The sequence below is a fragment of the Epinephelus moara genome, chromosome 10 (assembly GCF_006386435.1).
Source record: "Epinephelus moara isolate mb chromosome 10, YSFRI_EMoa_1.0, whole genome shotgun sequence".
Classification (NCBI taxonomy): Eukaryota; Metazoa; Chordata; class Actinopteri; order Perciformes; family Serranidae; genus Epinephelus; species Epinephelus moara.
This window is the reverse complement of record NC_065515.1, coordinates 31632222-31658948: the sequence shown is the minus strand read 5'-3', so window position 1 is coordinate 31658948 and position 26727 is coordinate 31632222. Positions and strand designations below refer to the sequence as shown.

General features: G+C 42.7%; 2 protein-coding genes across 4 annotated transcripts in view; one reads left to right on the top strand and one right to left on the bottom strand.

Annotated features, from left to right (window-relative positions):
- The window catches only part of crb1 (crumbs cell polarity complex component 1), a 28430-nt gene extending 7672 nt beyond the window's left edge, over positions 1 to 20758 (top strand). The window contains exons 4-14 of one of the 2 annotated variants that reach the window (XM_050054251.1): positions 71 to 210; positions 1156 to 1335; positions 2808 to 3773; positions 4919 to 5466; positions 5627 to 5792; positions 8090 to 9032; positions 9733 to 9777; positions 10472 to 10594; positions 12013 to 12139; positions 17505 to 17753; positions 17879 to 18001. In XM_050054251.1, coding sequence (XP_049910208.1) covers positions 71 to 210; positions 1156 to 1335; positions 2808 to 3773; positions 4919 to 5466; positions 5627 to 5792; positions 8090 to 9032; positions 9733 to 9777; positions 10472 to 10594; positions 12013 to 12139; positions 17505 to 17744 — 3478 coding nt within the window. In that variant the 3' untranslated portion in view covers positions 17745 to 17753; positions 17879 to 18001. Of the gene's footprint in view, positions 1 to 70; positions 211 to 1155; positions 1336 to 2807; positions 3774 to 4918; positions 5467 to 5626; positions 5793 to 8089; positions 9033 to 9732; positions 9778 to 10471; positions 10595 to 12012; positions 12140 to 17504; positions 17754 to 17878 lie in introns of both variants that reach the window. The other variant, XM_050054252.1, reaches the window with a different exon arrangement.
- Positions 20759 to 20903: 145 nt separating this feature from the next.
- dennd1b (DENN/MADD domain containing 1B) overlaps positions 20904 to 26727 on the bottom strand; it is a 116512-nt gene continuing 110688 nt past the window's right edge. For both annotated transcript variants that reach the window (XM_050054253.1, XM_050054254.1), the window contains one exon: positions 20904 to 25765. In XM_050054253.1, the coding sequence (XP_049910210.1) occupies positions 24905 to 25765 (861 nt within the window). In that variant the 3' untranslated portion in view covers positions 20904 to 24904. The remainder of the gene's footprint in view (positions 25766 to 26727) is intronic.

The window sequence follows — 26727 nt, the reverse complement described above, 5'->3', positions numbered from 1 at the left end:
TAAACACAGACTGGAGGAAATACTGTAAATGATCTCATTCATGTGACTTCTGAATCTTTGATTATCTCAGCTACAGCTGTGACTGCTCTCACACAGCCTTCACTGGCAGACACTGTGAGACACCACTCCCACCATGCCACTCTGAACCATGCTTCAACAGCGCCATCTGCAAGGACAACCAGGGTAACTACAGCTGTGAATGCTGGCCAGGTATATGAAACACCTTTGTTGCTCAGCATTTCTGAGTCACGGGTTTTTAAAGGAGTTTTTTTAAAGGTCAAGAGACACAGAAGAAAACAAATAGAGGCAAGGGTGAGAGATGAGGAAAAATGCAAACAGAGAACAATAATAATAAAAATAAGAAGAAGAAGCATTACAAAGTGCTTCACAAGGCAAGGGAGTCAATCAGCGAAGTTTGAAAGAAACAGATTAAAAAGAATTTGTGTATAAAACAAAGGAAGTAAAATCAGGAAAGGCTCTCCAATGAAAGTAGCTATGTTTTAAGAAGGGACCTAAAAGCGATCACTGACTCAGCTGACCTGGTTTCCTCAGGCGGATCATTCCAAACCCTCAGACCCTGACTGCAAATGCTCTGTCCCCTTTAGACTTTAGCTCCTCGGAAACAGACAAAAGACTTCTGCCTGAAGATTTTGAAGTACATAGCAGCGCCTACTGAGGGTTCAGACATATAGCTGAGACAGAGGCCATGGAGTGCCTTAAAAGTAATAAGTAAGATCTTAAAATTCTTTTCTAAAACATACTGGGAGCCAGTACAGAGAGGCTAAAACAAGAGTGATGTGATCCTGTCTCTTGGTTCTTGTTAAAAGCCTGGCATCTGTACAGTCTGGTGTCAGTTAATATATTTTTGGTTCACGCAAGTACAGAGGCTGTTGCAGTAATCTGGGCGTGATGAGATGAAGGTGTGTAACATGGTCTCTGTGTCTTTAAAAGTTAACACAGATCATGTTTTTGAAGTATCTCTAAGATTACAAAAAAAAAAACATGATTGCACAAACAAGACTGAAACAAGTGCTGAAGCTAGACTCCATGATCAAGCTTATTTTTAAATTTCTGACTCTTTTACTCAATCTACAAAGGATGTCATAGGTGCTGTCAATCTTCATCTGAAACACGGTCTCATTCTCTTCATTCCAGGGTTTGAGGGGCGTCAGTGTGAAATTGACATCAATGAGTGTGGCAGCAACCCCTGCATGCATGGAGGCAGCTGCATTGAGAGGTCATGGCCCAATCTGTATGGCATCGAGCCTGTGCTGCCTGAACACTATGACCCGCAGAATGCTGCAGGCTACATCTGCAACTGTGTTGGAGCTACAGGTAATTTATTCAGATTGACCAAATTCATTATGTCCCACACAGGTCTGACAGTGTGTGCAGTCAGGTGTTTGATCAGGGGAATGAGTGTATGCTGTTTGGAGCAACAGAAGGGTGAAAGGATAAATTAAAAATGGGAATGTTTTGCTATTACTCAAAATATAGGCCTATATTATAAATTACTCCACATATTACATGATTGTATAACAACAATAACAAAATAACTTTGAGTGAAAAACATGTTGTTGCTTAACTGGACCCAACACAACTCTCAGTTGCAAAATCAGAAATCCTAGTTTTCCTGCTTACACAAGATTTGATCCAACAATGTAGGTAAGACTGTGAGCTGTTGCCTGCTGAGAGTTGTGTTCTAAAAATTGACTCTCTGCCAGTGGCTGTGGCACTGACTCAGTAAGGTGGCCAAATAGCATTAGTCTAATCCCTAGGATCTGGCTTTGCCGGTCTCCTGACTGGAGCCACTCAGCCCTACGTGGTTGTGGAGAAGTAGACAAGGAGCAGACCTCCACTGGGACGGCATGCACACACACAATCTAATATGGTGCAGCTAGACAAGTTTAGGGATATCCTGGGGCAAAAAGTGACGGCATGATGTGGACATCCGCACCATGGATTTGGGGGATTTTGTTGCTTGGAACAGGTAATATCTGAAAACATTTTTGTATGAATGGATATTCATTGCAGGTATTACATAATAGGTATTAAATTCCTGTGTTCATGTGTCTTAACTTCTGCCATTAGCCACCTGTTGTTACAGCATTTTTCTACAGTAGCATTGTGTTCTAGTGCAGAACTTATATGACAAAGTGCCTGGACATTCCTTCCATTTTAGCTTTTAAATCTAACCATTTGTTTCAAGTAGATAATTCAGATGCTGATAACGTCCATAGCATAACAACACATAAAAGATTTTCACATTCAACACAAGCAGACAATGTAAAGAGGAAAATACATGGAGATGTATTGTTGGGCATACTGGTGTCTGGGTGGTGAAGAGAATAAAACTCACAACCAGCGTAGAGAACTAGTACCCAACAGTTTGGCCTCAGATGAGGTTAACCTGACTTGACATGAGTATTCAAGGCAACAAAATAATTATTTAAAAAACAGACATAAGAGCAGGTGTTGAGAAAACTTGGAGGAAAACGGGAGAAAAAAATTGGGCACAAGTCCAGTGTTTTTCTCACTTGCCATCATTATGTAACTTGCCCGCATAATAACTAAGTACAGGTGTATGAATGTGGCTTGTTTGTAATAAATGCCCAGCAGACAAGTCTATTGCTTACAAAACCACTGAACAGGGAATAACGTCAGTAATTCCCTGTTCAGTGAGCATAATAATTAGGAACAGTCCACAGTACATAATTTACATCTGCAGTCATGTTTTGGGTTGTTTTAGTGGCAGCAGTAACAAAGTTTAAGAGAGTTTCTTGATTTGACTTTTCTTCTGCTAACAGGTTCCCTCTGCCAGGAGGTGATAGACCAGTGTGACCCCAGTCCCTGCCAGAATGGAGGCAGGTGTGAGAGCCACATTGGAGGCTATACTTGCCACTGTCACAAACAGAGTCAGGATGGCGTCCTCTATGGAGGTGTAAACTGTGATGTGAGGCTAGTGGGCTGTGAGGGGCATGAATGCCAGAACCAAGGCTCCTGCTATCCATTCCTGTTGGATCGGACTCATGGATACACCTGTTCCTGTGCACCTGGGCACACTGGACCCCTCTGTATGACCCCCACCACCTTCTCCTTTGAACGGAGAGGCTACCTGCTGCTGCAGAGTCCCCTGGTGGATGCTGCAGTGTCCTGCAACATCACTCTCAGCTTCAAGACTATTCTGCCCAGAGCGTTGCTGTTCCAGCGGAACAGCAGGGGGCTGCTGCTGAGCCTGGAGCTGGACGAAGGGCGGCTTCGTCTCATGCTGAGGAAGGAGGCCTCTGCTGGGGCTGAAGCAGAAAGCCCAAGCCAGGTCCTGGAGCTACCACACAATGTCACAGATGGAGAGTGGTATTCTGTAGAGGCTGTGCTCGGAAACTGGGTGCTCAGTCTGACACTCTTGGATGATGCTGGAAGCTGTGGGAGCCAGTCGTGCCACACTGTGGCCCCAGTCCAAAGCACCCTGGCCAGGCTGGTGTCACCTCCTCAGAACACTTACATTGGAGGAGTGCTTCAGGACTCAAATGGCCACAGCGAGGACTCTCCAGTTCCAGCATTTATTGGCTGCATGCGGGATGTGTTTGTGGACTGGCAGCTCATCGTCCCTGAGGAATGGCTGAGTGACTCTGCTGTGAATGTGTCCCCTGGCTGCAGCCACAGGGACCACTGCCTGGACGTGCCTTGCCAAAACAGAGGACAGTGTGTCAACCTGTGGCAGAGCTACCAGTGCCGATGTCCGAGGCCTTATAAGGGGCAGGATTGCGAGGAGGGTATGTTCACAGCTGTGAAATAATAGACTTCAGCAGGTGGTGAAATTGGACAGTCAGACAGCAGCAACACAGTGATAGCTGATCACCAGAAGCAGATATGAGACTCACCAGCGCCTTTAAGACTTAAAATCACCGGATTAATTAAGATTGGAGGAAAGAGTATCAGGTCATTCTCATCAAATTTCTTAAGTGGGTAATTAGATAACATCCTCAGTTGCTGCTGTCTAAGAGAAGTTAAGGGAGTAGAGATGAGGCTAATCAAACGCCACAGTAAAGGACAGAAGCAGAGATCCTCTTATCTGACGCACTGGATTAAGGATATAAGGAATTCTATTTTGGAAATACACAGCACATGCAAGGAAACACCAGACTGTTGAATGCTGCATTCAATGCAATAGAAAAAATGAATGAAAAAGTTGTAGTTTGCATTAGTTACTCAAGTTTCCCCTGTAAATATTGAATATTTCAGTTTTTCCACTCAGGATATCTATAGACTCTTGAGTCTATCAAAGCAGATTACTGATTACACACATTTACTCACAGGCGCACAAATACACACACCTACACACTTGAAATATCCCCACACATGAACATTTTTTTGTCTTGTCACTGTGTGTCCGCTGCTGTGGCTTGTGTGTGTTCTCAGTGTCCTGCCTACTGTTTAATTTGACCAGCCCACAGTGGAAAGTGCTGACAGTAAGCACAGACACACAGAACATGGGGGCTGGAGGCTGCTTAAATTTCCTCTTCCAGTGCCCGTTTATCTATAACCCTCAACGTTAACTGCTTCAGTGTCTTTTCCTTCAGATAGCAGGTTCTGCAAAAACACAAATCTATCATAATGTTTGTTTAATAGCAAAATTATACTTTTTTGATTAATTTTCTTGATTCATTTCTTGATTTTTCTTTCAAACATTAAAATTTGGTAGGGCACCCAGTAGAGCAGGCGCTCCCAATGTATAAAGGCCTTGACCTTGCTGCCACGGGCTCAATTCCAACCCATGGCCCCCTGCTGCACATCACCCCAGATGCTGAAGACCCCTGCGGTCATGCATTGTGGCCAAGCAGGGATATATGAAGATTTTTTTCCTAATGTTGACACCCAGCCACATTTTGTCGTCTAATCTCGTTTCCCTTTTTTGCAGAACATGTGCCTGCACGCTTTGGGAACGAGGACTCTCAGAGTTACGCAGCATTCACTGTCACCGACCATCTGGGTCACAACCTGTCCATCTCCCTCTTCCTGCGGACACGGAGGCCCAATGGACTCCTCCTGGCGCTGGCCAGCAACAGCAGCAGCCCTTACCTGCACATGTGGCTGGAGGACGGCAGGGTCGCAGTTCAGCTGGATAACTCTGAGAGCCTAAAGGCTGAGAGTGCGATCGATGACGGGGAAGTCCATTTTGTGAGTGTAGAGGTGGCGGAGGGTCGTATGGCGCTGTATGTAGCAGCTCAGGAACAGGGTGATGTGGAAGTCGGGACAGTCGATGTCCAAGCTGGAGATACTGTGTATGTGGGAAGTCTGTTGGACACGGCCTCAGAGTTTGGTGGATATTTTAAAGGCTGTATCCAGGACCTGAGGATCAACGACAGGAGGCTGCAGTTCTTTGGGACGGACACCTTAGTGAAATATTATCCTCTGATGTTCATGGAAAACGTGACAGCTGGATGCTCTGGGGACGACGCCTGTAGTGTGAGTAAATACAAAGCTTCCTTTTAATAATATTTGGTAACTGATTTATTTTCAGGGTTTAAGAAATGCAGAAAGAGATGAGATACATCTCATATTTATTTCAAGGAAATCAGACATTACTTGGTAAAAGTAAACTCGTGTATCAATTCCTCCTCCTCAGAGAAACCCTTGTCTAAACGGCGGGATGTGCTACTCCATGTGGGACGACTTCACCTGCACCTGCCCTCCCAGCACAGCAGGGCGGCGCTGTGAAGAGGTCAGGTGGTGCGAGCTGTCACCTTGCCCCGCGGACTCAGAGTGCAGGATGCTGAACCAGGGATATGAATGTAAGTGGCATCCAAAATTTCAACAGGTACAAGCAGAGGTGTTAATGTAAGACGTCTTAGACACATACAGGTTGTTTCTCAAGTCATTTGAAACCAATGAAGTCCAATTTAAGTGGACAAACTTATTATAGTTCCCTAAAACTAAACTAGTGGGGAAAAAACAAATTAAAATAAAATAAAAACATACAGGAAGGGTCTTTAGTTTCAGTCTGTCAATTTGGCCCAATTTGTCAACACAACAACGATGATGACACATTGGTGCATATTGATTCAGACTGGGATGTCTACATGACTGTCAGCTGACTGCCTTCACAAAGTGATTGTGTTTGTATTGTAAGACCGATTCAGAATTTTGTCCCTGACAAATAATAATATAATAATAATAATAATAATAATAATAGTAGTAATAAACTAATACTGAAACTAATAAAAACTAAATAAACACTAAACATTAATAATGAATAAATAAACAAAAACGTAACTGAACAAAATGAAAGTAAAATAAATTAATAAAATAAATAACAAAAATTAAAAAGAAAATTTAAAATGAAAACAAATGGAAAAGACAAAGCTATAATAACTCAGGCCGCAACTCTTAAAGCCACATTTAAACAACACTAGCATTAAAAAAAAAGCATTTTAACACAATCAATTTTTATTTTTATTTTTTTTGGAGTGATGTGATCCCTTAGTGGGGACATTTTTGTTTTGTTTTTTATTATTATTTTTTATTCATTTTTCTTTCTCATTATTACTACTAATTATTTATCATTTTCTTTTCTTTTCCTTTTTTCAATTTTTGCATTTAGAAGAGGAGCTCAGTGTATGCAGGTGGTGATTACATACAACACAGCCAATACACAAACAAACAGCATCACTTCATCATCACAAAAAACAAATACAAGAGATACAAACAACTATACAATGTACCTCACACAACACAGGGACAAATAGTCATACAGAAGAAATTTCATATTGGCATAACAGCATTCCAAACTAGCTGAGCCGCAACAAGCACAAGTTGACACAAAAGGCATCCTTGAAGAGATAATAATAGACACCAGTCACTGTTTTAAGTTAGGCTTCATATCTTTTCTCACCACCTCTTGGCTTCAATAAACTTTTTCCATCCATCTAAATAAACTTTATTAATATCCTTCCAAAATAAACTGGTGTTTGTTTCATGATCAAATTTGTGGTAATATTTTTTACATAGTCGAATCGAGACCAAGTCGTTTCAGTGCATAGGCCTATAGAAATTAGATATTCAAGCTGTTCTGCTATTCAGGGGCTGCTGGTTGCATGTTTCAGAGGTTTTACCAGTCCAAAACACAGTCAGACTCAAGTCCAAGCCAGCAGCTCTGGTTATGAGAGCAGAGTTTTGAAATTGTCTAGTGCCTGATAGTGTAATAACTGTCAGATTACATCATAATCTGTTATGTAAAGCATGAAAGAAAATGTAAGGGTTAAAAACTTCATGCTATAGATTAGATTTTTATCATTACTTCATCACATATGAGTCATGTTAATGTGATGACAGTTACATTTCAAGCTTTAATTTAAGCCCAGTAAGATGGAACTTTTTTTGTTGTTATACAAGCAGACACTGCCCACCAATATTTAATAGTATCAATGAGGTTAGATTTAAAGCACCGTAACACTAAGCTCACTTTTGTCTGAGTCATCAGTGGTAAAGTGTGTCGTCTCTTTCTCCTTGACACAGTTTCTTAGTTACATAAAAGCCCTTGAACGCAGACACAGAGTTGTTTACCTCTTAGACTCACATTATATGTACGTTACCTAATCTTTGACCTTGTTTGTGGAATTGGTCATTATTGACTTAATTGGCCACCATGTAACGAGTGATACAACATGGTTGGTTATGCCCTGGCCTCAATCTGCCCACACAGTATAGTCTATGTGCTCTGTAAAGCAGGATTGGCTTGAGGCCAGCTTATCCTTTTTTGCTAGGATTAGTGATGAATTGCCGTGTTGCCCATCTGTCCTGTACGCCACCCCATGTTAGGTGATTAATTCATCGAGGATACCTGCTCCTTGTGGGTATTTCCAACAAATGACCTCATGTAGTTGCCTAAAAGGATTGTAGTGTTATCAAACAGCCAAATGCCATGCTGTCATAACGCCTGTTTTATTTTGTAATCCTTAGATTAGAAATTGGTGCTCTTGCCTAATGCCTTGCGTAAAGCCAATCAAAAACAAGAAGCCAACTGATGAAAAAATAAGTGTGCAAATGTGTAAACAAATATACATGACAGATGTTTTCTCTAATCTCCCAGGCTACTCCAATGCAACGTTCCTGAATGACAGCACTGTGCTGTCCTACCGGGGAAACGGACACATTACCCGTAATCTAACTAACCTCTCCCTAAACCTACGCACACGAAAGCGCAACACAGCTATACTCCATGCAGAGAACGGCTCGGCATTCGTCATACTCTCCGTCCAGGATGGTTTCCTCTTCATGGAGCTCCAGAGCACCACTGTAGACAACAGAGAGGAGGAGGAAGGAGAGAGAGGTGCGTCCACAGTCAGTCTCAGCAGCAGGAGGAGTGTTAGTGATGGTGAGTGGCACAGCATCCACCTGTTTATGTCAGCGCCGTGGGCAGAAACCTCCCGGTGGACTCTGGTGGTGGATGAAGAAATAGAGGAAGCCAGCACTTCCAGTAGCCAAGGAGGCAACCTTAACTTCCTCAGGCAGGGGGTGGACATCTTCTTAGGGGGCCTGGCCCCTGATGCTGGGTGGTCCCTGACTGGGTGCCTGGGCACAGTAGAGGTGGGTGGCATTGCCCTGCCTTACTTCAACTCCTCTGATGTGAACCTGCCACGCCTGCAGAAGGAGCAGTTCATCCAGACATCGCTGCAGCCACCGATCCTTGGCTGCAGCGGGGCGTCCGTGTGTGAGCCCAACCCCTGCCTGAACGGAGGGGAGTGCCAGGACCTCTTCAACACCTACAACTGTAGCTGTGCAGCAGGGTGGGCAGGGAGACGCTGCGGCTTCTTCACCAACACCTGCGCCTCTAGTCCCTGCGTTCACGGCAACTGCAGCGTGAAAGGGCTGACCTACGAGTGCACCTGTGAGTTTGGCTACGCAGGCGTGGACTGTGATGAGGAGGTGGATATGTGTGAAAAACACCTGTGTGCCCACGGAGGCACCTGTCTGCACGGGCCGGACAGGTACGCCTGTCTCTGCCCTGAGAACTACACTGGACCACTTTGCAAGTAAGTTCAAGTGTTTGCTAGACAAACAGAAAAGCAGGACAACAGAATAAACACTGTCACTTTCTTGTGAGTGCAAAAGGCTCGTGCGAAATATAGACTGACAACAGAAAAGAAAATGTTGGCATAATAAATACTTCATGCCCCAAAAATGAGTTTGCTCTTCTGTGAACAGTTTTAAGAGCTTAGTTAGTTAGTTAACACAAAATACACAAATAAGTGCTCCAAATTGCACAAACAAGGGACCGCAGCACAACAAAAAACAAGAATCCTTCAATGTAAATGTCTCCACATCGCTGCCTCTGTTCAGCATTTCAACCACGCCTGCAGTGAGCGTCTCAGATGCTCCATTTCTATTCTAGTGTCAGCCAGAAAAGGCCTGTCTGCTGTGGTGTCTCACTACACAAGGCTCTGTGGTTCAGCGCCAGTTTCTTTCCCCTGTCATCTACCGTTTGCCTCGGAGAACCAGCAGGGGAACGCCTCCGAGCATTTATCCTGTAAACACACAGCCTCTTGCATTTTGCCTCTTTTGCACAAGGAAAAAAATCTTTGCAAGTGTCTCGCTAAGACAAGCTGCACATCTCCCTTTACTGGGAACATCTACGCTGTAAAGTTTTCATCAAAATGACTTCTTTTTGTTTGTGTCTCTTGTTTGTGTCTCTCTCTGCCGCCTCTCCCCGTCTTTCTTTCTGTTCCTCTCCAGTGAGCGCATTGAAGAGATTCCATGGTACATTGTTGTCAGAAATGTGTAAGTAGGTTTTTTTTCCTATTTCTCAGGTGTTCGCTATTTGTTTCCTGTTAGATATTTGTCTCTCAAATGTCATGTACAATGTTTTTTTTTGTGTGTTCGACTGTGTGCAACAAAATGCCAAGCAAAGCTAATATTAACGCTCCCTGTGACATTGTTTGTCTTAAAGTGAGATACACACTGTTTCAGATGAGTGACAGCTGGGTTCAAAAATGATTCCTGGCGTCTAAATTAAAACTTCACCTACAAAAATGGTACGCTTTCCAAAATCATAAAAAACAGCCTGTATTTGTAACCATTGAGGGATGGATTTCAAGTTGCCAACAGATAAATAATATTTTGGAACAGAGCTGCTGTGCTTCAGGCAAACAGGAGGTTGTAGAGGCCAAAGAGAAATGGTTGGCTTCTTCATTCCTGTACATGTGATTTGACCTCCTGCTGGTGAATAGTTGCCAGAGGTCTTTAATCTTATTATCCTGGTCCCCTCCTAAGCCTCTTTGTCTCCCCTGTGGGGAGCTGCAGGAAGCCGAACAATACTGCTCCTGCCTGGCTGATCCTTCTGCTTCCGGCAGACGTCAGACTCTGCTGCACATGACCTGCTGAATGCCTCAATACCTCCGATACTACAGCTTTAAATAAAACACAAACAACACATGTATTTCCTCTCTCGCATGTCTGAATGTCTCCCTACCAGACGGCCTAAGCTGCCTGTTTCTGTGTGCGGCGATGACACCAGAAACTACACCTGCTTCAATGGAGGCAACTGCACTGACCGGGAGCTGTCTTGTGACTGTCCGCCTGGCTTCATTGGACACCGGTAGGAAAGAGAAAGATACCAATATTATTGAATAAAACCTGTAAATATGTCAAATGGATCTAAAGCAGACTGAGATAGTGAGACAAATTGTACTGCCATCCCCCGATTTATCTATGAAGCATAGCATAAAGGGCTGTCCACACCAAGACAGCCGTAACAATGTGAGCATCCACAGTGATGAACGATGATGTTGTGTGATCAGCAGTGCCAAGTACGTCCTGCACGCTCCAGCTGTGAAGCCCTGTACATGTGGATGAATTTTGATTGGCTGTCAGTGTTTGTATCACTTGCAATAGCTCATTGGCCTTGACTGTTTAATTCAGTGACTCATTCACCAGCTGACTAGTAACATCCAATCATATTCATGCAGGTGCACAGAGGGTCATTATATCCTGACACATGGTCAAGTATGATGTTGAATGTATTAAACTGTGCGGACCTTGAACTGATGACTGAAGAGAAATCTGGACCCCGTGGCTAGACCAGTTGGGAACCACAAATTATTGACTCAAAGGTCCAGTGTGTTGGATTAAGGGGCATCTAATGGCAGAAATGGTATATAATTATAGACTATAAAAATAATGGATGTAGCCACCATAACATCACACATTGGTTTGTGGATTCCCATTTTGAAGCCTCAAGTTTGGCATTTCGGCCGTCTCTATCTTGGTTTTCTAGCGCCAGAAGTCGCCATATTTGGGCGAGAGGCTGGTGCTGTGGAGGAGTGAGAGGTGGATCTGACTGAGATGCTGAGGACACTATCGGCAGACAGTCTGTCATATAAAGCGGCCCACCCTTAATTATGTGTAACTTTAATAGCTGACTTATGTAAAAAGAATCACCCCATTTACAGTTGTCATGAAGGGGAGAATTGGTTATAGAGACCAAATTTGTTTTTGCAGCATTTTGCAAACATGTTTATTTCTGCAGTGAATTCGGGCATTTAACATTTTTGTGTATGGGGATGGACTGGCTTTTGGAGCCAGCCTCAAGTGGCCATTCAAAGAACTGCAGTTTTTTGGACATAAGTGTTGGCTTCATTTTTCAGCCCTGGCAGTTGCTACTTGTACTTAATATTTATAACGATGTTTTCATTCATTTATAATCACCTGAAAATAAGAATAGTTGTGTTGTCATTACCTTAGAATGAGCTGTTTATATCTACATAGGGAGCGGGTCCTAATCCATGGAGTCTGCCATGTTGTTTCCACAGTGGCCCAGAATGAACAAATCAAACACTGGCTGTAGATTGGGCCACCACGGTTATTATCTGTGCTTGGCACGGTGGAGAAGTTTCACATCTACCTAACTGTTAGATACCACTATATCCTACACACTACACACTAGACCTTGAACTAAATTCATCACTTCCTTCACACTTGTCCCTGACTGACTGAACTCTGATTCTGTCTCTGTAGGTGTGAGCAGGAGGTGGACGAGTGCAAGTCTAACCCCTGTCTAAATGGAGGCTACTGCCGCAACCTCATCAACAAGTTTGTGTGCGTGTGCGACATGAGCTACGCTGGAGACACGTGCCAGACGGACGTAAGCGACATTTACTTTTACGTGGCTGTGCTGCTGTGGCAGAACCTCTTCCAGCTGCTCTCCTACCTCATTCTCAGGCTGGACGATGAGCCAGAGGTGGACTGGGGAGGCAACGACTGAATGTGTGTGTGTGTGTGTGTGTGTGTGTGTGTCTGCACTTGGCTTTGGGACTGTTTGAGAAAGTGGGTGCAGAGTGTGGTTTGCAAGTTTGTCACTGGACGTGTATGGGTGATTGATTGATGATACAAGATGAGAATGACCGGTGGTTTCCCATACAGAGCACAGGGGATCAGGTATTTATGACAGCACACTGCACACATTAGGGTTTTCTCTAGTTTGACGTCAGGTTAACGGTACCACAGAGCTGTTTCTGTGCCTTATAACAATACTTTGGTCTTCAGAAGCACCTTATTAAGTATAGATATTTATGTGACTTAATAGAATGTACTTATTAAGTAGCTGTAGATCACAGATGTAATGATTTCTTGCAAAACCAACAAAGACAAAATACAGTTCAGGGCTGCAACTGAAGCTCATTTTTATTCTTGATGATGGATGCTGAGCATTGAACTGCTATGGATGAGGGCCACAGAAAAGCATAATTTAGCCACCTAAAAAGACCTTCCGAAAGAAAAGTGTACGCTATATTTGGAATATCGTCACCACTTTATCTGACACACTAGCTGATGGAGGCAGCGGTAGACCAGCAACTCCTGTGTTCTGCAAAGTAAGATTTTTGTGAAGGGAGTCAGGTGGTTTTGAGATAACGGCTTTAGTTCAGAAAGGTTTGTCTGATGGCAAGGTAAAGCCGTGAAAATATTCTAAATATAGAAAACACTTGATATTGCATTTCGTTTTCTGTACATGACGCAGGGTTTTTTCTACCTGGAAGTTACTGTAAACAAACATGATTCGGTCTATAGTCCAAAATTTAAAGACATTAAAAGGAAATTAGGGAATGTTAGCTTCAAAGATCACTTGAAATTTTAATCTATTAATGAAGTTGCTGGGAATTAACTGACTATTGATTAATCAGATAATCGTAGGACAGTAACTGTGGTCTAAAGGGAAGGATGAAGCACTTTTTGATGCAGCGAAAAACATTATAGAATATGTTTTATTTATAATGTGTCTCATTGAAAATAACCTGTCAGTCTTGTCTGAACTGGATTTTGGGAGCTTCATACGGATGAGCGTGTGAACTATCAAAAACAGTGTTGTAGCTACAAAGGCACCTGGAGGGGCTAGAAGACGACAAGATGTCTCCCTTTGTTCTTGACGTGCGTTCAGAGCACTGTGGTGACTGACTGACTGACTTACTGCTGTGTGTTGTTTTGTACCCAAAGAAGAAGTTTTCTGTCTCTAAACCTTCCTGAGTGGGGCAAAGATATTTTAAGCCTAAAATTCTCTGCGGCTCTGTTTGAACGGTACCCATCAACATTCACCGTGCTCACTGTTGTGGTCAACATTTCATAACGCTCTGTCTGTTCCTCATGGACTTGATTTGTGTCTTCGTCTGTCTTTTCGTCTCATTGTGCTGACTTCATGCTGGATGATCCATGTACGACAGTAACGTCTTGTTTGTCTGTCTTTACTTCATCACATTCTGTCCTCATGTCCTGTCTCGGTTTAAACCCACTCTCTGTCTTTGTTGTTGTTGTCAAATAAAAAAACAAACTTATCATATCTTTGTCTGTCTGCTGTCCTCTTTTCATCTCTCTCAACTAATTATTCTCTTCCATAACCAAACACTTTGCATTCCAATTTCTTTCCTCAGTTTTCTCCTCTAGACGAACTTCAGCTGAAGGTTAACTGCTGTACAAATCCCTTTATTGATTCGCTAACTGTGTATCAGTGTGTGTTTGTGTGTAACAGAGCAGAGGTCGAAGTCAGGTGGCTACCGTGACACCAAACATAGACACTTGATCTGTCTTAACAAGATGTAGTGTGAGTAGATCCCAGAATAGCCTGAGTTCATAAACACACAGTGAGTAAATGCACAGTGCGTCAGTAGTTGGACACTTCTGTTCCTATACTTGTGTGTTCTGTTGGTCAAAGGCTGTTTTCATGGTTTGGGGTAGGCAACAGTTTGGGGTCGGCTCTTTTCTGTTTTAAAGGGACACTTCACCCAAAAATCAAAAATACATATTTTTCCTCTTACCTGTAGAGCTATTTATCCATCTGGATTGTTTTGGTGTAAGCTGCAGAGTGTTGGAGATATCAGCCGTAGAGATGTCTGCCCTCTCTTGAATATAATGGAACTAGATGGCACTCGGCTTGTGGTGCTAAAAGCGGCAAAAAAATATATTTAAGAAACTCTACACAATCTCTTTGACCTGGTTACTCAAGATAATCTATAGACCTTGTTGTGAGCAGTTTCATACAGTACAGATTTTTTTTCTACCAAGCTACACCCGTCAACTGTATCACCACACAGAGTGAAGCGTGCATCCACAGCTAGCTCACCTAGCTCCACTGAGCTACCTAACGATACAGCTCAGCTGAGAAGGACGTCATTAATGGTAAATGGACTTGCATTTGTATAGCACCTTTCTAGTCATCCAACCACTCAAAGCGCTTTTTACACTACGAGTCACATTCACCCATTCACACACACATTCACAATACACTGGTGGCCGAGGCTACCATACAATGTGCCACCTGCTACACAGTTTTAACACAGTCACACACTGATGGAGCAGCCATTGGGAGCAATTTGGGGTTCAGTATCTTGCTCAAGGATACTTCGACAAAGGAGCCAGGGATCGAACTGCTGATTTTTCGATTGGTGGACGACCCGCTCTACCTCTGAGTCACAGCCGCCTTCTTTGTCATTATTCAGAAAACTCAACAGTCTGAAAATGTCCCATTGGACCAAAAGCCCAATGATCGGACAGCCTGTTATCCCAATAATAAACTCCCATTGCTCCGAGGGCCCATTCCCCCCAAAAAAACACACTTACCCAAAGAAATCATTGGACCTTCCCAGGTACTCATTTTTTTCCCTAGTATGTCGATGGCCTGACCTGCCCTACTCTGCCTCTGATTGGCTAGTACCTGTTGCTTTCGTTGGTTGGATTGGTTAGGTTTAGGCATGAGGAATGAGGAATTAGATTGGTTAGGGAAAGAATATTCAGGTAGGCCAATCATAGGCAGAGAAGGGTGGGTCTTGTTTTCTCCACAGTAGGTATAAACAATATCGCAGCAGGGCTGACTGATTACAGGCCATGAATAACTCTAACTACAGAGAGTGTAGGGATAACTGGCTGTTGGACAAATGGGATTTTGGTCCAATGGGACCTTTTCAGCATATTTGGGTTTCGGAATAATGGGCCTTGAGAGTTATGGCACGACACCTACATCTCACGCTGTCGTGAGCACAAGCCTCTCATCCATGAGTAGATGCACATTTCCTTCTGATTATAAAAAGATGATATATAATTACCTCTTTGTGCAAGGATGGTGATATAAAGATGGACTTTTGTACTAAAACACTGGAACTTTGGAAGACAGCCACTCCATTTGTCTAACTTGGACAGCAGAAGCGTCATAGTAGCTTCAGATAAGCTTTTGAATGCATCTTTGCACAGATTGAGGGCTGTAGATTTTGTCCCCCATCACATACACTGGAAACACATTAGGAAGGGTTCTTTTAGTGGCCGGTATGTAAAGGAGGAATGATTACAGCAAGGACAACCCAGTTTCAATAGTCATATGGGCACATGGCAATTGTTTGAACGCAGATTTGAAAAATGAGAACCTATCCTTTAATACAGAAATAGCTTTCTGAGTTTGGTGTGGAAGAAGTTGACTGGACCGCACAGAGCCTTTACGTCAATCCCAGGCCTTATCACCCATCATCACTGCCCGACCTCACAACAGCTATTGTGGGTGAATGGGAGAAAATCCCGCCATGTTCCTTTTGACCATGTCAGTTTTCCTCCTCTCTCTCTCATACACTTGCTCCCTCCCTTCCATGTTGTTTTTTCAAGTGTGTGTGCATGTGTGTGTGCGTGTCCTTTGCCAGCACAGGTAGCCCTAATGGTGAGGAAAGGGGGGGAGGAAATGGGAAGCAGTTTCTCAGTGTCGGCACTGATGTGGCCATCCTTTGAGAGAGCGAGAGCAGCAGAGAGGGAGAATTGTGCTTCGCCAGCGAAAAAAGCAGCATCTGGCGCTGAAGTGCAGTTTCAGCAGAGAGCTGGTGGCATTCACAGAAGTTCAGTCTGCTTCACAGAAACGTATGAGGGCAGCTTATCTGCCAGGCACACACACACACACACACACACACACACACACACACACACACACACACACACACACACACACACACACACATACACACACAGAGCAGGTTGATAGTGCTGACAGCAGGGAAGCATTGCTGCCGTCTCGGTGTGTGTAGCTGCTCTGCTGAGGCTTCAGGGTGGCCCTGCCTTGTACCTTAGAGACTGGTTAGTTAGACATTCCCGTGTCTGTGTGTGTGGCAGTCGGTGACTGATGGCGGGTCCTGGCTGCAGGCTGCTCCGGCTCGCTTGTGTCACACTCGCTCTGACAGCCAACTGTGCTGCAGTGACAGGTAAGCACTTTCCAGGAGTCAACAAAGAACCTGTAGCAAGGGAAAGAAAGTGTAATGTCTGCAGCGTCGAGCATGAGTGCATAAGTTATTTTTTGCCTCAGGATATGGATGGTTGTATTTTTATGAGAATTATGTTTCCATGTTGATTGCTCAGTGTAAAGTTTGCTGACTTCTGAGATTTTTTTTGCATAGTCTTGTGCTACCTGACAAGTTCTGTAAGAGGCTTTAGTAATGAAGACGGTGTCAGCTGAAATTTGAAGTGTAATGGAGTGATACTTACAGCTGTTGTTGCTGTTGGTAACCTTGTAGCAGTCACTCAGAGTGTCACCACTATCACACCAAGCAGAACTACTGATGTAAGTGCATCTGCCGCTCTGTCTTCAGCTGCTGGTTAATGAATGTTAACAATCATTCACCGGCTGCACTGGAAGCTTTGATTCTCTGGGTTTGACTTGCGAGGTCAGAAATGTGTGTGTTTGCATGCCGGGTAATTTTGTTTCTGGGCGGTATTGAAGTTGCTTGTGTGTGTGTGTGTGTGTGTGTGTGATGATCAAAGGGCTATGGGGCTGTAAGTTAAAAATGAATCTTAACAGGTTTCACAAGTCATTAAAACACTTCATGTAAAGCAGCTTTTCTTCCGGCTCGATAAGAATCATGTGTGTGTCTGTGTGAGCTATTTTTGGTGTGTGAGTGTGTTTGTGGTGGTGTATATGCTAATGGCATCATCAGGCAGCATCTTGCGTGTATGTGTGTGTTTGTGTGTGTGTGTGTGTGTGTGATCCTCCACAGACGGAGCGTGCTCCATACAGCTCGCGGGTGGCTGCCGTGCTGGCACCGTGTCTGGTTGGCTTGGCGATAGTGGTGATGCTGGGGCTGGCGCTGGCCGTTGCCAAACTGCGAGAGAGGCGGCAGACGGAGGGAGGTTTCAGTCCGCGGCAACTCGAGGCTCCTGGTGGTCGCAACCCACCTGCTGAGCTGGGAAACACATCCATCAGCACTTTGGCAGCTCGTGTGGAGCGCCTGGTGTAGTGTAAAGCAGTGAGGAGAGGAGAAGTGTGTGTGAGAGTGTGTGTGTGTGTGAGAAAGAGACAGAAATAAACAATGTATCGTGTGCACGAGCTTCTTTAAACCAAAAACACTTGTTTGTGTCTCTTTCCCTCCAGTTGACCTCTGAGGGTTTGACCTCTGACCTCCTACTATCCATCAGTCTGGTGTCTGTCGTCCTGCTGCTGGTTCTCATCCTCACCTCCGTCAGCCTGGTGGTGGCACTAAATCGCCGTGCCACCCACGGCACCTACAGTCCGAGCCGGCAGGAGAAGGAGGGATCCCGGGTGGAGATGTGGAGCATCACTCAGCCTCCACCTATGGAGAGACTCATATGAGAAGACTGTGTTTACATGCAGGGTGGAACGTGGTTACTGTAGCGATGAAGGAGCTGATGTTAGAAACACACCTTATAATGGATGTGTAACTTCTGCAGCCTGCATGTAAACATAGTCTTCTCCTCACAATAACTTCCTTTGACATTACAGCAGTCTTTCCTCACATGCTGAAAGACTCTATGAGATCTTGTGACACCATTTTTGTGTAATCATACATCCCAGTGCTTCATCCATCTTCCTGCGATGTTTTGCACCTGGCTTCAGCACCCAGCAGTACATCCATCTGCACGCAAAGATTTGAGTTCAGAACATATTGAGTCTGTCACATCTTTGTGTCTGATCCATATCTTTTAGGATTGATGGACCTGGTGAGCACTCGAAAGGAAAATCTGATCAGAATTAGGGACGCACAAACACAGCTCATAGCCTCATCCGGAAACAAGCAGTCAGACAGTTTCTCAATTAAAGGATGAGGCTGGTATTACTCTGTATTTTCTTATTGTCAACTAATTCCATAAAATTATCAAAACCAGTATGGGTGTGTAAGCTGCTGCTAACAGTTGGTGCATTTCCATCCACCTCTTTTGGCACATTTTCAATTTGGGTATAAAAAAAAAACCTGAGTGGAAACGCCAAAAGAAGAAAACAGCTTGAAATGTCACAAAAAAGTTTTTACTCTTGGAAAGGAACTTGTGCCTAATATTAATAATTATAATAAGACACTGGATTTATAGAGCACTTTTCTGGATGCTCAGATGCTTTACAAAGAACAACAACAACATAACAAAGGAAAAAAACAATACAAGGATGAAATTGCAATGAAATAGTTTCAGCAAATAGATGATGACATTGAGTCGTGATGTACCATCATCACAGAGGCCACTGCAGGCTCTCCTGGATGGCTTTTAGGACGGCCTTCCTCTGCACCCTTCTGTGTGTCAGCTCTGGCAGTTCCCAGCCACGCTCCTCCAGGTGGTTGCTTTTTAATGTACCACAGGTTTTAACAGATCTGGGGAAAACTGCATTCTCCTACTCTGCACCTCTGACATGGAAAAAAAAGATCTAAAATTAGAAACACTTAATACCCATCACTAAATTTAAGGGCATCATAAAGAATGTGGTGACAGAGACGTGGATTTCTGTGTATATGTTGTATTTGTTGCATTTCAAATGTTTTGATCTGCTGCTACCTCGGCCAGGTCTCTCATGTTAAAGAGATTTTCAATCTCAGCGGGACTTCCTGGTTTAATAAAGGTTACGTAAAAAATTTTAAGAAAATAACAGCTTATGTATTCACACAATGCAGCTACCAGAACTCTTCCAAGAGCATAGCTGTAATATTATTATTATTATTGTTATATTTTGCCATTGTCAGATGTGCGCTCTGTCATTATACATCCTTTGTTTTCCTTCATTTCAGGTTTGACTGGTGCTCTTTTAATTACGTCATCTCATTGTGCCCTCTTCTGCAGCGGCACCTGACTGGAGTATTACTGCCACCTATGTCTTTTCTCGATGAACCAACTTAGCCAAGTATTGGATGGAAAAGCACGTAAATGTGCTTTTTCTGTAGCCGATTTTCTGAAAATTCAGTTAAAATTTGTGCTACATTTGCACCACAAGTGACCCTGAAGAAGTCCCATGGCAGTCACAACATGTTGGTCATATAAAATACACTTTGCCATGTAAAGTTAAGGCATTTAAATTTCGCACAAACCCTAAAGTGTGTCTCAGATTGTTGACTTGCATTTTTTATTTTTTATTTAGAATATATTCCAGCCTTGCAAAGGCTCTGTTTCTAAAGAAGACAGAGAAAAGAAAAAGAGGCTCAATAATTTCTTTTAATTTAATTTGATTAAAACAGGATAAATAGTGCATTCGTTTGGGACTATTTTCAGGTGCATATTAATGCACTTTTTAAATGTATTTTGCTGCAACGGGATGGTAAACCAAACTATAATAGCCAGAATTATTGAAGGAACCTGTGTAACGGTGGCTCACTGATGGATTTTCAACAGTTTTTGGAGAATAATGGAGCTCTAAGGCACAGCGGAACAAGCTGTAGGCTTTGGCTGCACAGATAATATTTGTTAGAATCAATTTTGTGTTGTTTTGGTCTTTTCATGGGATCTGTTGACAATAAGAAAAATATAGAACATCACACCAATATCTGTATCTGATACTTGAAAACACCTTTCAAATCTCTGTGTAATCCATGTCTATACGCTGAGTCCTGCTGCCAGTTTTGATTTATTTTTCAGTGAACATTTCTACTGCAAGTACGGTAGCTCCTCACAGACAGAATAATGTACGATAAGCTGCACTAGTCAGGAATAGTTTCTTCAAGGCTGCCATGTATGTTGTTAGAAACAGACACTGTCTTGACTGCAGTGCCAATTACTGTGTATGTGTATATATCATAACTATGATTTTATTATGTTTTAAACTGTGAATTTCATTTCTACCTTTAATTGTTGCCAACTGTACATAGAGAACGTACCGGTTGATTAAAGTGAATTTATTTGTGTTTATTTATTGTATGTGGACTAAATATATTACAGGTCTATTTAGGAACAGTCTGGTGCTACTGTGAGAGAGGATTGGTGTTTTTACTTTAGTTTGCTATAATCAATAAGCCAATGCACAGACACACACACTTACACTGTACTATGTAATAAACCAGCCCTCTCCGTGTGCTGCTGTGAACTGTGAATACACAATAAACAGTACGACTCAGACTGTAAAATACAATGTTTCCTTCCACTCTGATAACACAGATTTTTGGTGTAAAGAATAAGTCCAGAGATGCATAAGCATGAAACAGTATAATTTATTTTCAGTTCACAGTGCATACATTGTGTGCAGTTGTACCAAGTTACTCATCAATAGCACGTTACTGTTAGATTGACCTCAGCTGTTTAAGACAGTTGTATTCTCTGCAAAGAGAACATGCAAGTGTGCACAGAGTTAGAAAATCAGTAAATGGCATACCGAAGAATTATTCATCATCACAATACCCAGAAGAGAGACTGAGAAATAAAGTTGCTTACAGTAACTCGTCCAAAGTTGTCACTACACTGAAAATCTGTTTAATGTGTGGTTAAAGGGAAGTGATGTTAATATCTTTCTCACTCCATAGTACCTCTGTCTGCTACATAACCTGTCACCTACCGCTCACTCCAAATGTGTAACTTCAGGACAATTATATGACATATTTATTGATTACTTTACACTCAAAATTTAGCAGAGTACTCCTAAGCCTGCAGACACTGAAATGCAAACCCCCTGACAATCATTTCTTTGTATTTCTTCCCACACACCCCTACGGTTAGATTTACAGTGGCCAGTAACCAAAGTAGAAATGTTTTCTTCTACATTAAATGCAAGGCAGATGACATTTAACCCTACAATACCCAATGCAAGGCAGAATGAGTGTATCGTGCGAGACCTGATGTTATTTCCATCGTTCTCGATTTGATGGAAGCGCTAAATACTGAAATAATAATTAATACCAACAGAATAGATCACAAAACTAAACATAAAATTAAAAACATCATAGCATACAACACATACAGGTACATACATGCAAATACGACAGTAAGCATTGTACCGTGTACGAGCAAGCGTCAGTCTCTGATTATTTTGATTAGAAGGTGTCAAATGCTTCTGAACATGAACGGCTACATGGGACATTTGTTAATATTCTCTCTATTTTTTTCTTCTTCCAAAAATAAAATCTAAAACATTCAAATATAAGGTATCTTTTTTTCTCTCTTTACAACATGTAACACCGATCATATATTATCCATGTAAAATAAACTCAAGCCAGCAAAAATACACGTCTATTCAGTTGAAAATAATTTTTCATCATTATGAAATCAACTAGAGAAACTCCGCTGAGTCTTTAAATGCAGTTAGCTCAGAATGAGTGTTTAAAAAGAGAGAGAAAAAACAAAAGGAGCACTAACTATACAAGGAATCACCTAATAGGACAACCAAAGAGAGAACTTGATTTACAAAAAAATAACTCGGAGGAGTTCAAAGATCTGCTATTAAATACAGGCAGGAAGATTCCCACCGACCACCGCGGCAACGAAAAACACTGAGTAACTCCAGCTGGACTGCAGCCGAAACTGAACAACAAAACAGCTATAAAAACAACGCTAGTACCCAAGTTCATTTCAGGTCAGTTTCTAAGGACCAAGGTCTGTTTATCATATAAATACCATAATGCTCAGTGGTCCTGACAGTGATTTAAGGTGGTCTGAAAACATTGCATACACCTCCTTTCTATAATACTGTACCTTGTTGTGAGTGTACTCTGACTGTATAAGGCACACACCATTCTGTCGCTGACACACCTCAGCTCACACACACTTAAATAGACTTTATTTATTTATTTAGGGACCCATGAGACGTACTCCCACTAGAAACTAGATTGATTGTGATTATTTTTCAAGTTGAATTGTGCATTATAATTTCTGTTAAAGAAAACTGACCTATTTTTGATCATTTTAAATATTTGCATAGTATGTTTTTTTAAAGTGTTTACAATGACTAAGGCCAGTGCAGAGTTTGTTCTGGAGGTTTTCTTTTCCCTCCTCCTTTTTGGAATTACTAGGACTGATTCCTGGGCTTTTAGAAGCACGCCAAAGACTTTATGAGCAAATCGTTAACGCAGAGCAGCACTCAAAAAGCGGAGAAATAGCTGCTATTAAACTGCCACACCGACTGGCGTCTGGCATAAATCATAAGAACAACGAACCATAAATGTAATAATCCCAACACAAGCACATGAAAAAGCTTTTTCTTCTTTTCCCCGGGTTTGTGGCGACGCAGAGAATGATGGGAACCCACAATCTCTGGACGCGGCATTTCTCTCCACAGGAGAGTCTGTTAAAGAAATACTTTAGACTCTGTACACATTACATCCATGCAGCTACTCTCGGAGGAGAACCGTATTGCTTCATTACAGTACAATCATCAACCACTGCTTTACGTTACAGTGTGTGACTCGGACCTTAAAGGACAGAGATTGCATTTCCTCCTGTGAGCAAAGAAAGGAAGACAGACAGAAAGACAGACTGAGTTATGTGATAAGTCTGGTGATACTGTATATTTTGTCCTACAAACAGGGAAGCTGTCCCCAAAAATTGCATCTTTTACTCCTGTTTGAGTAACATCTACGAATCTGAGCTGTTTTACAAAACTACTGAATCTTTTTTAAAACTGAAACCATATATTTGTGACCCATTTTTGTATCTTCAGTAGGATCAAATGGGTTTAATGCACTGTTTCATAGGATTATAGGAAAACGTAGCGTATCACCAGCCTTATCCTTTAAAGTACAACTCTTCCACATCCACTCAATTCCACGTTAGCTCTCTGCAACAACTGGCCACCATTTTTAAGGTCGAGTGTGAAGGTCAGATGTGCTCAAACAACTCAAAGGCAGAAATGACAAGAGACAACATGAGGGTAAGAGTGATGATGGTGGAGAAAGGAAAAGAAAAAGGACATGGAGGATTGACTTTTTCCAGATTGTCCACTTTAACTTTTAACTGTCTTCGCTTCTCTTCAGAGTGACAGGAGCGTCCCGAAGGAGGAGCACGGGAAGAGGACAGAGACAGAGAGAGGTTTCTACATGCACATCTCGTTATCTGGAATGCTATTTAAAAACAGCAGCTTAAAGCACATCATAATATATTAATTACTCTATTAACTGTTGCATTTAAGATCGCAGACTATCAGAGATTCTGATCACAAAGTACCTGTTGTGGTATCTGTAGATTAAGACACCAGAGTATCAAAAACAAATCACATGTCCACTTAAGGCATGGTGATAATAATACAACATTTATATTACACAGTGTATGAGTAGCTTTAAAGGCCCGAGTGTCTCACTTTGCTGTTTTTGCTCAAAAGATTTTAGTACCAGGTGGTGAAGACTGAGTACATTTGTTATTCTACAAGTGCAAATTTAATTTGAAATGTTTGGAACACGTGGTTAAAAGTCATAATGATGTGTTGAGGAGATATCATCCCTTCTTGATCCTCACAAAGTACTGAGCCTTTTCTAAGTTCCTTTAAGTGAAAATAACCTATTGGCTACCAACATTTAACCCAAAATGTAATTCTTGAGTCTTCTTTTTTTCAAATTTTACATTGTGAATATGTTAAAAGATGAAAAATACAACATGTTGTTTATAAATTTAGATGATCACAGACAGACATACTACGATGAGCAGTAAAAATACCTCCTTATCAAGTGTCTGATGCTTTTTGTAACTTTGTTATTGAGTTTATAATGTTCAATTTTCTTAAGACAAATGAATAATCCCTCTGTGCTCCAAAAACACACCACAAATATCAACACGACTTTTTTGTTTCCATTGCAAATCAGTGTATTTCAAATGCTTTTTTTAAAACTATGTAGAGCTGTTATTTTCAAAATTCTTACTAATCAAGAAATAAGTTTATGTGTATTGGAAACAGGTCGAAATATTCTTACTACACAGGCAGATTTTTTCACTTGTCTTAAGAAAATAATTTTTTTTGGGGCTCTATTTTACACAGAAATCTTTAAACGATGGAGAGCTCTGCGGTGCACCCATCCTTCTCTCCCTGTGTCTTGCTCTAAAGGCTGTAACTCTCTGTTTGTGTCTGCCGTTACAACATCAAATTTGTTCATGTTTCCTGATAACTGAGTGTTCAGATAAAAAAGATGATGTTCTCTGAGACTGTGGCTAGTTGTAATAGAAGATCTACAGTGAATAGATTTCAGTAGACACCGAGTCGTTGGCGTCCCTACGACTCCTCTGCGGCTTTGCTCTGAACCTGGTGGTGACTGTTGTTGCAGTGAACCTGTGAGAGCTGCAGGCTGGTGTGGAGGACCGAGCCGAGACAACACATGGACTCAATCTCCTCCAGGAGGCCTTGATCCTGCACCACAGCCGCCCCCGAGCCTTTACCCTGACCCAGGCACAGGCCCAGCCCCAGGAGCCCCTCCTTGGACACCTCTTTTTCCCAAGGGACCTGCATAGCTGACTGGCTGTTCCTCGGCGGGCTCCCCTGACCCTCGTGGTGGCCCTTGCTGCCCTGCCGCTGGAGGGCCTTTTCCTGGTAGTGCCTCACTGTCTCCTTGGACAGCACCTTCCTCCGCAGGATGCTGGTGGAGGCAGTGTGGTTCTGGGGGGCCTGAGGAGGCTCTGTGTTGCCTTGGGGGTCTGAGATGGTCCGAGGCCGGCCCGCTGGAGGAGAATAGTTCGGGGCAGAAGCGGGAGCTGGAGAACTGTAGGTGTGAGAGAGAGCGGGAGATGGTGGTGTAGGTGTAACTCTGTGGGACAGTAAGGGCGAGTAGGAGTAACGGTCTCCTGGTTGTCGCCCTGGAGGTAGAGGGTGAGGGTCAGAGTTGAGCTGATGTGAGCTGGAGATATCAGCCTCCTTGGCCGGGGATGAAGCTGTGATGATGGGCACTGTGGGAGCTGCGGCAGGTTTCTTTGACACCTTCATGCTGACCTTGTTGGGCTGCCTGCGTGGGGATGGGGGAAGGTGTTTTCCATGGACCGCACTGTCATCCTGGCCCAAATTCCAGCCTCCCTGATCCCCGCCTCCACCACAGCCACCCTCATCTGAAGGTTTAGATTCACTTGAAGGTGTGGGCTTGCTCTGGAACAGAGGAAACACGGGAATACCATTAAAGAAATTCCTTCATGAAGGCACCCAGGTGTCATCAAATATCTGGTATCTAAAGTCTGTCAAGGAAAACGGAATTGCCTGTGTCTCTTAATGCCATCATTCTGAACACTGTTTATTAGCGCAGTTCACCCCAAAATCAAAAATACATATCTTACTCTCACCTGTAGTGCTATTTATCAGTCTAGATTGTTTTGGTGTGAGTTGCTTAGTGTTGGAGATATCGGCCGTATAGATGTCTGCCATCTCTTAAATATGATAGAACTAGATGGCACTCGGATTGTGGTGCTCAAAGCGGCAAAAAAATATATTTCAAAAACTCAACAGCAATGTCTATTTCCAGAAATAATGACCTGGTTTTTAGAGATAGTCCATACACCAGTCAACCGTATCACTGCGCAGAAGGAAGTGTGCATCTACTCATGGATGAGAGGCTTGTGTTCTTGAAAGCTAGGGATGTAAACACGTAATGGTGTAATGTCCTCCTCGGCTGAGCTGTAGTGTTAGCTAGCTCAGTGGTGCTAGGCGAGCAAGCAAAAGAGGCACGCTTCCTTCTGATTAATTGGACCACCAAGTTCTGTTTCCAGATCTGATACCTTACGAATTGTGATAAAAATGCATTTTAGTAATTTTTTTCTGAGAAAGAATACGAGACTTTGAGAGGTAGATAAATGGGGTCCAAGGACTGAAAGGGTTAATATCTGTAGATATGCTGTGCATAAAAATCACTGAAACAAAATTCAGTTTTGTTTTCATGGACATTTCTAAATAAGACATAAAGATGCAGACTTCCTGATTGTCTGTCTGTACACAAATCTATTCCCGACCAACCAATGTATCTTCACATATCTGGGCACAGTCCTACACCTATCAATGTATACTCTTTCTGTCACACCACCCTGCCCTCCTGAACTTCTAACCAATGACAGGCCTTC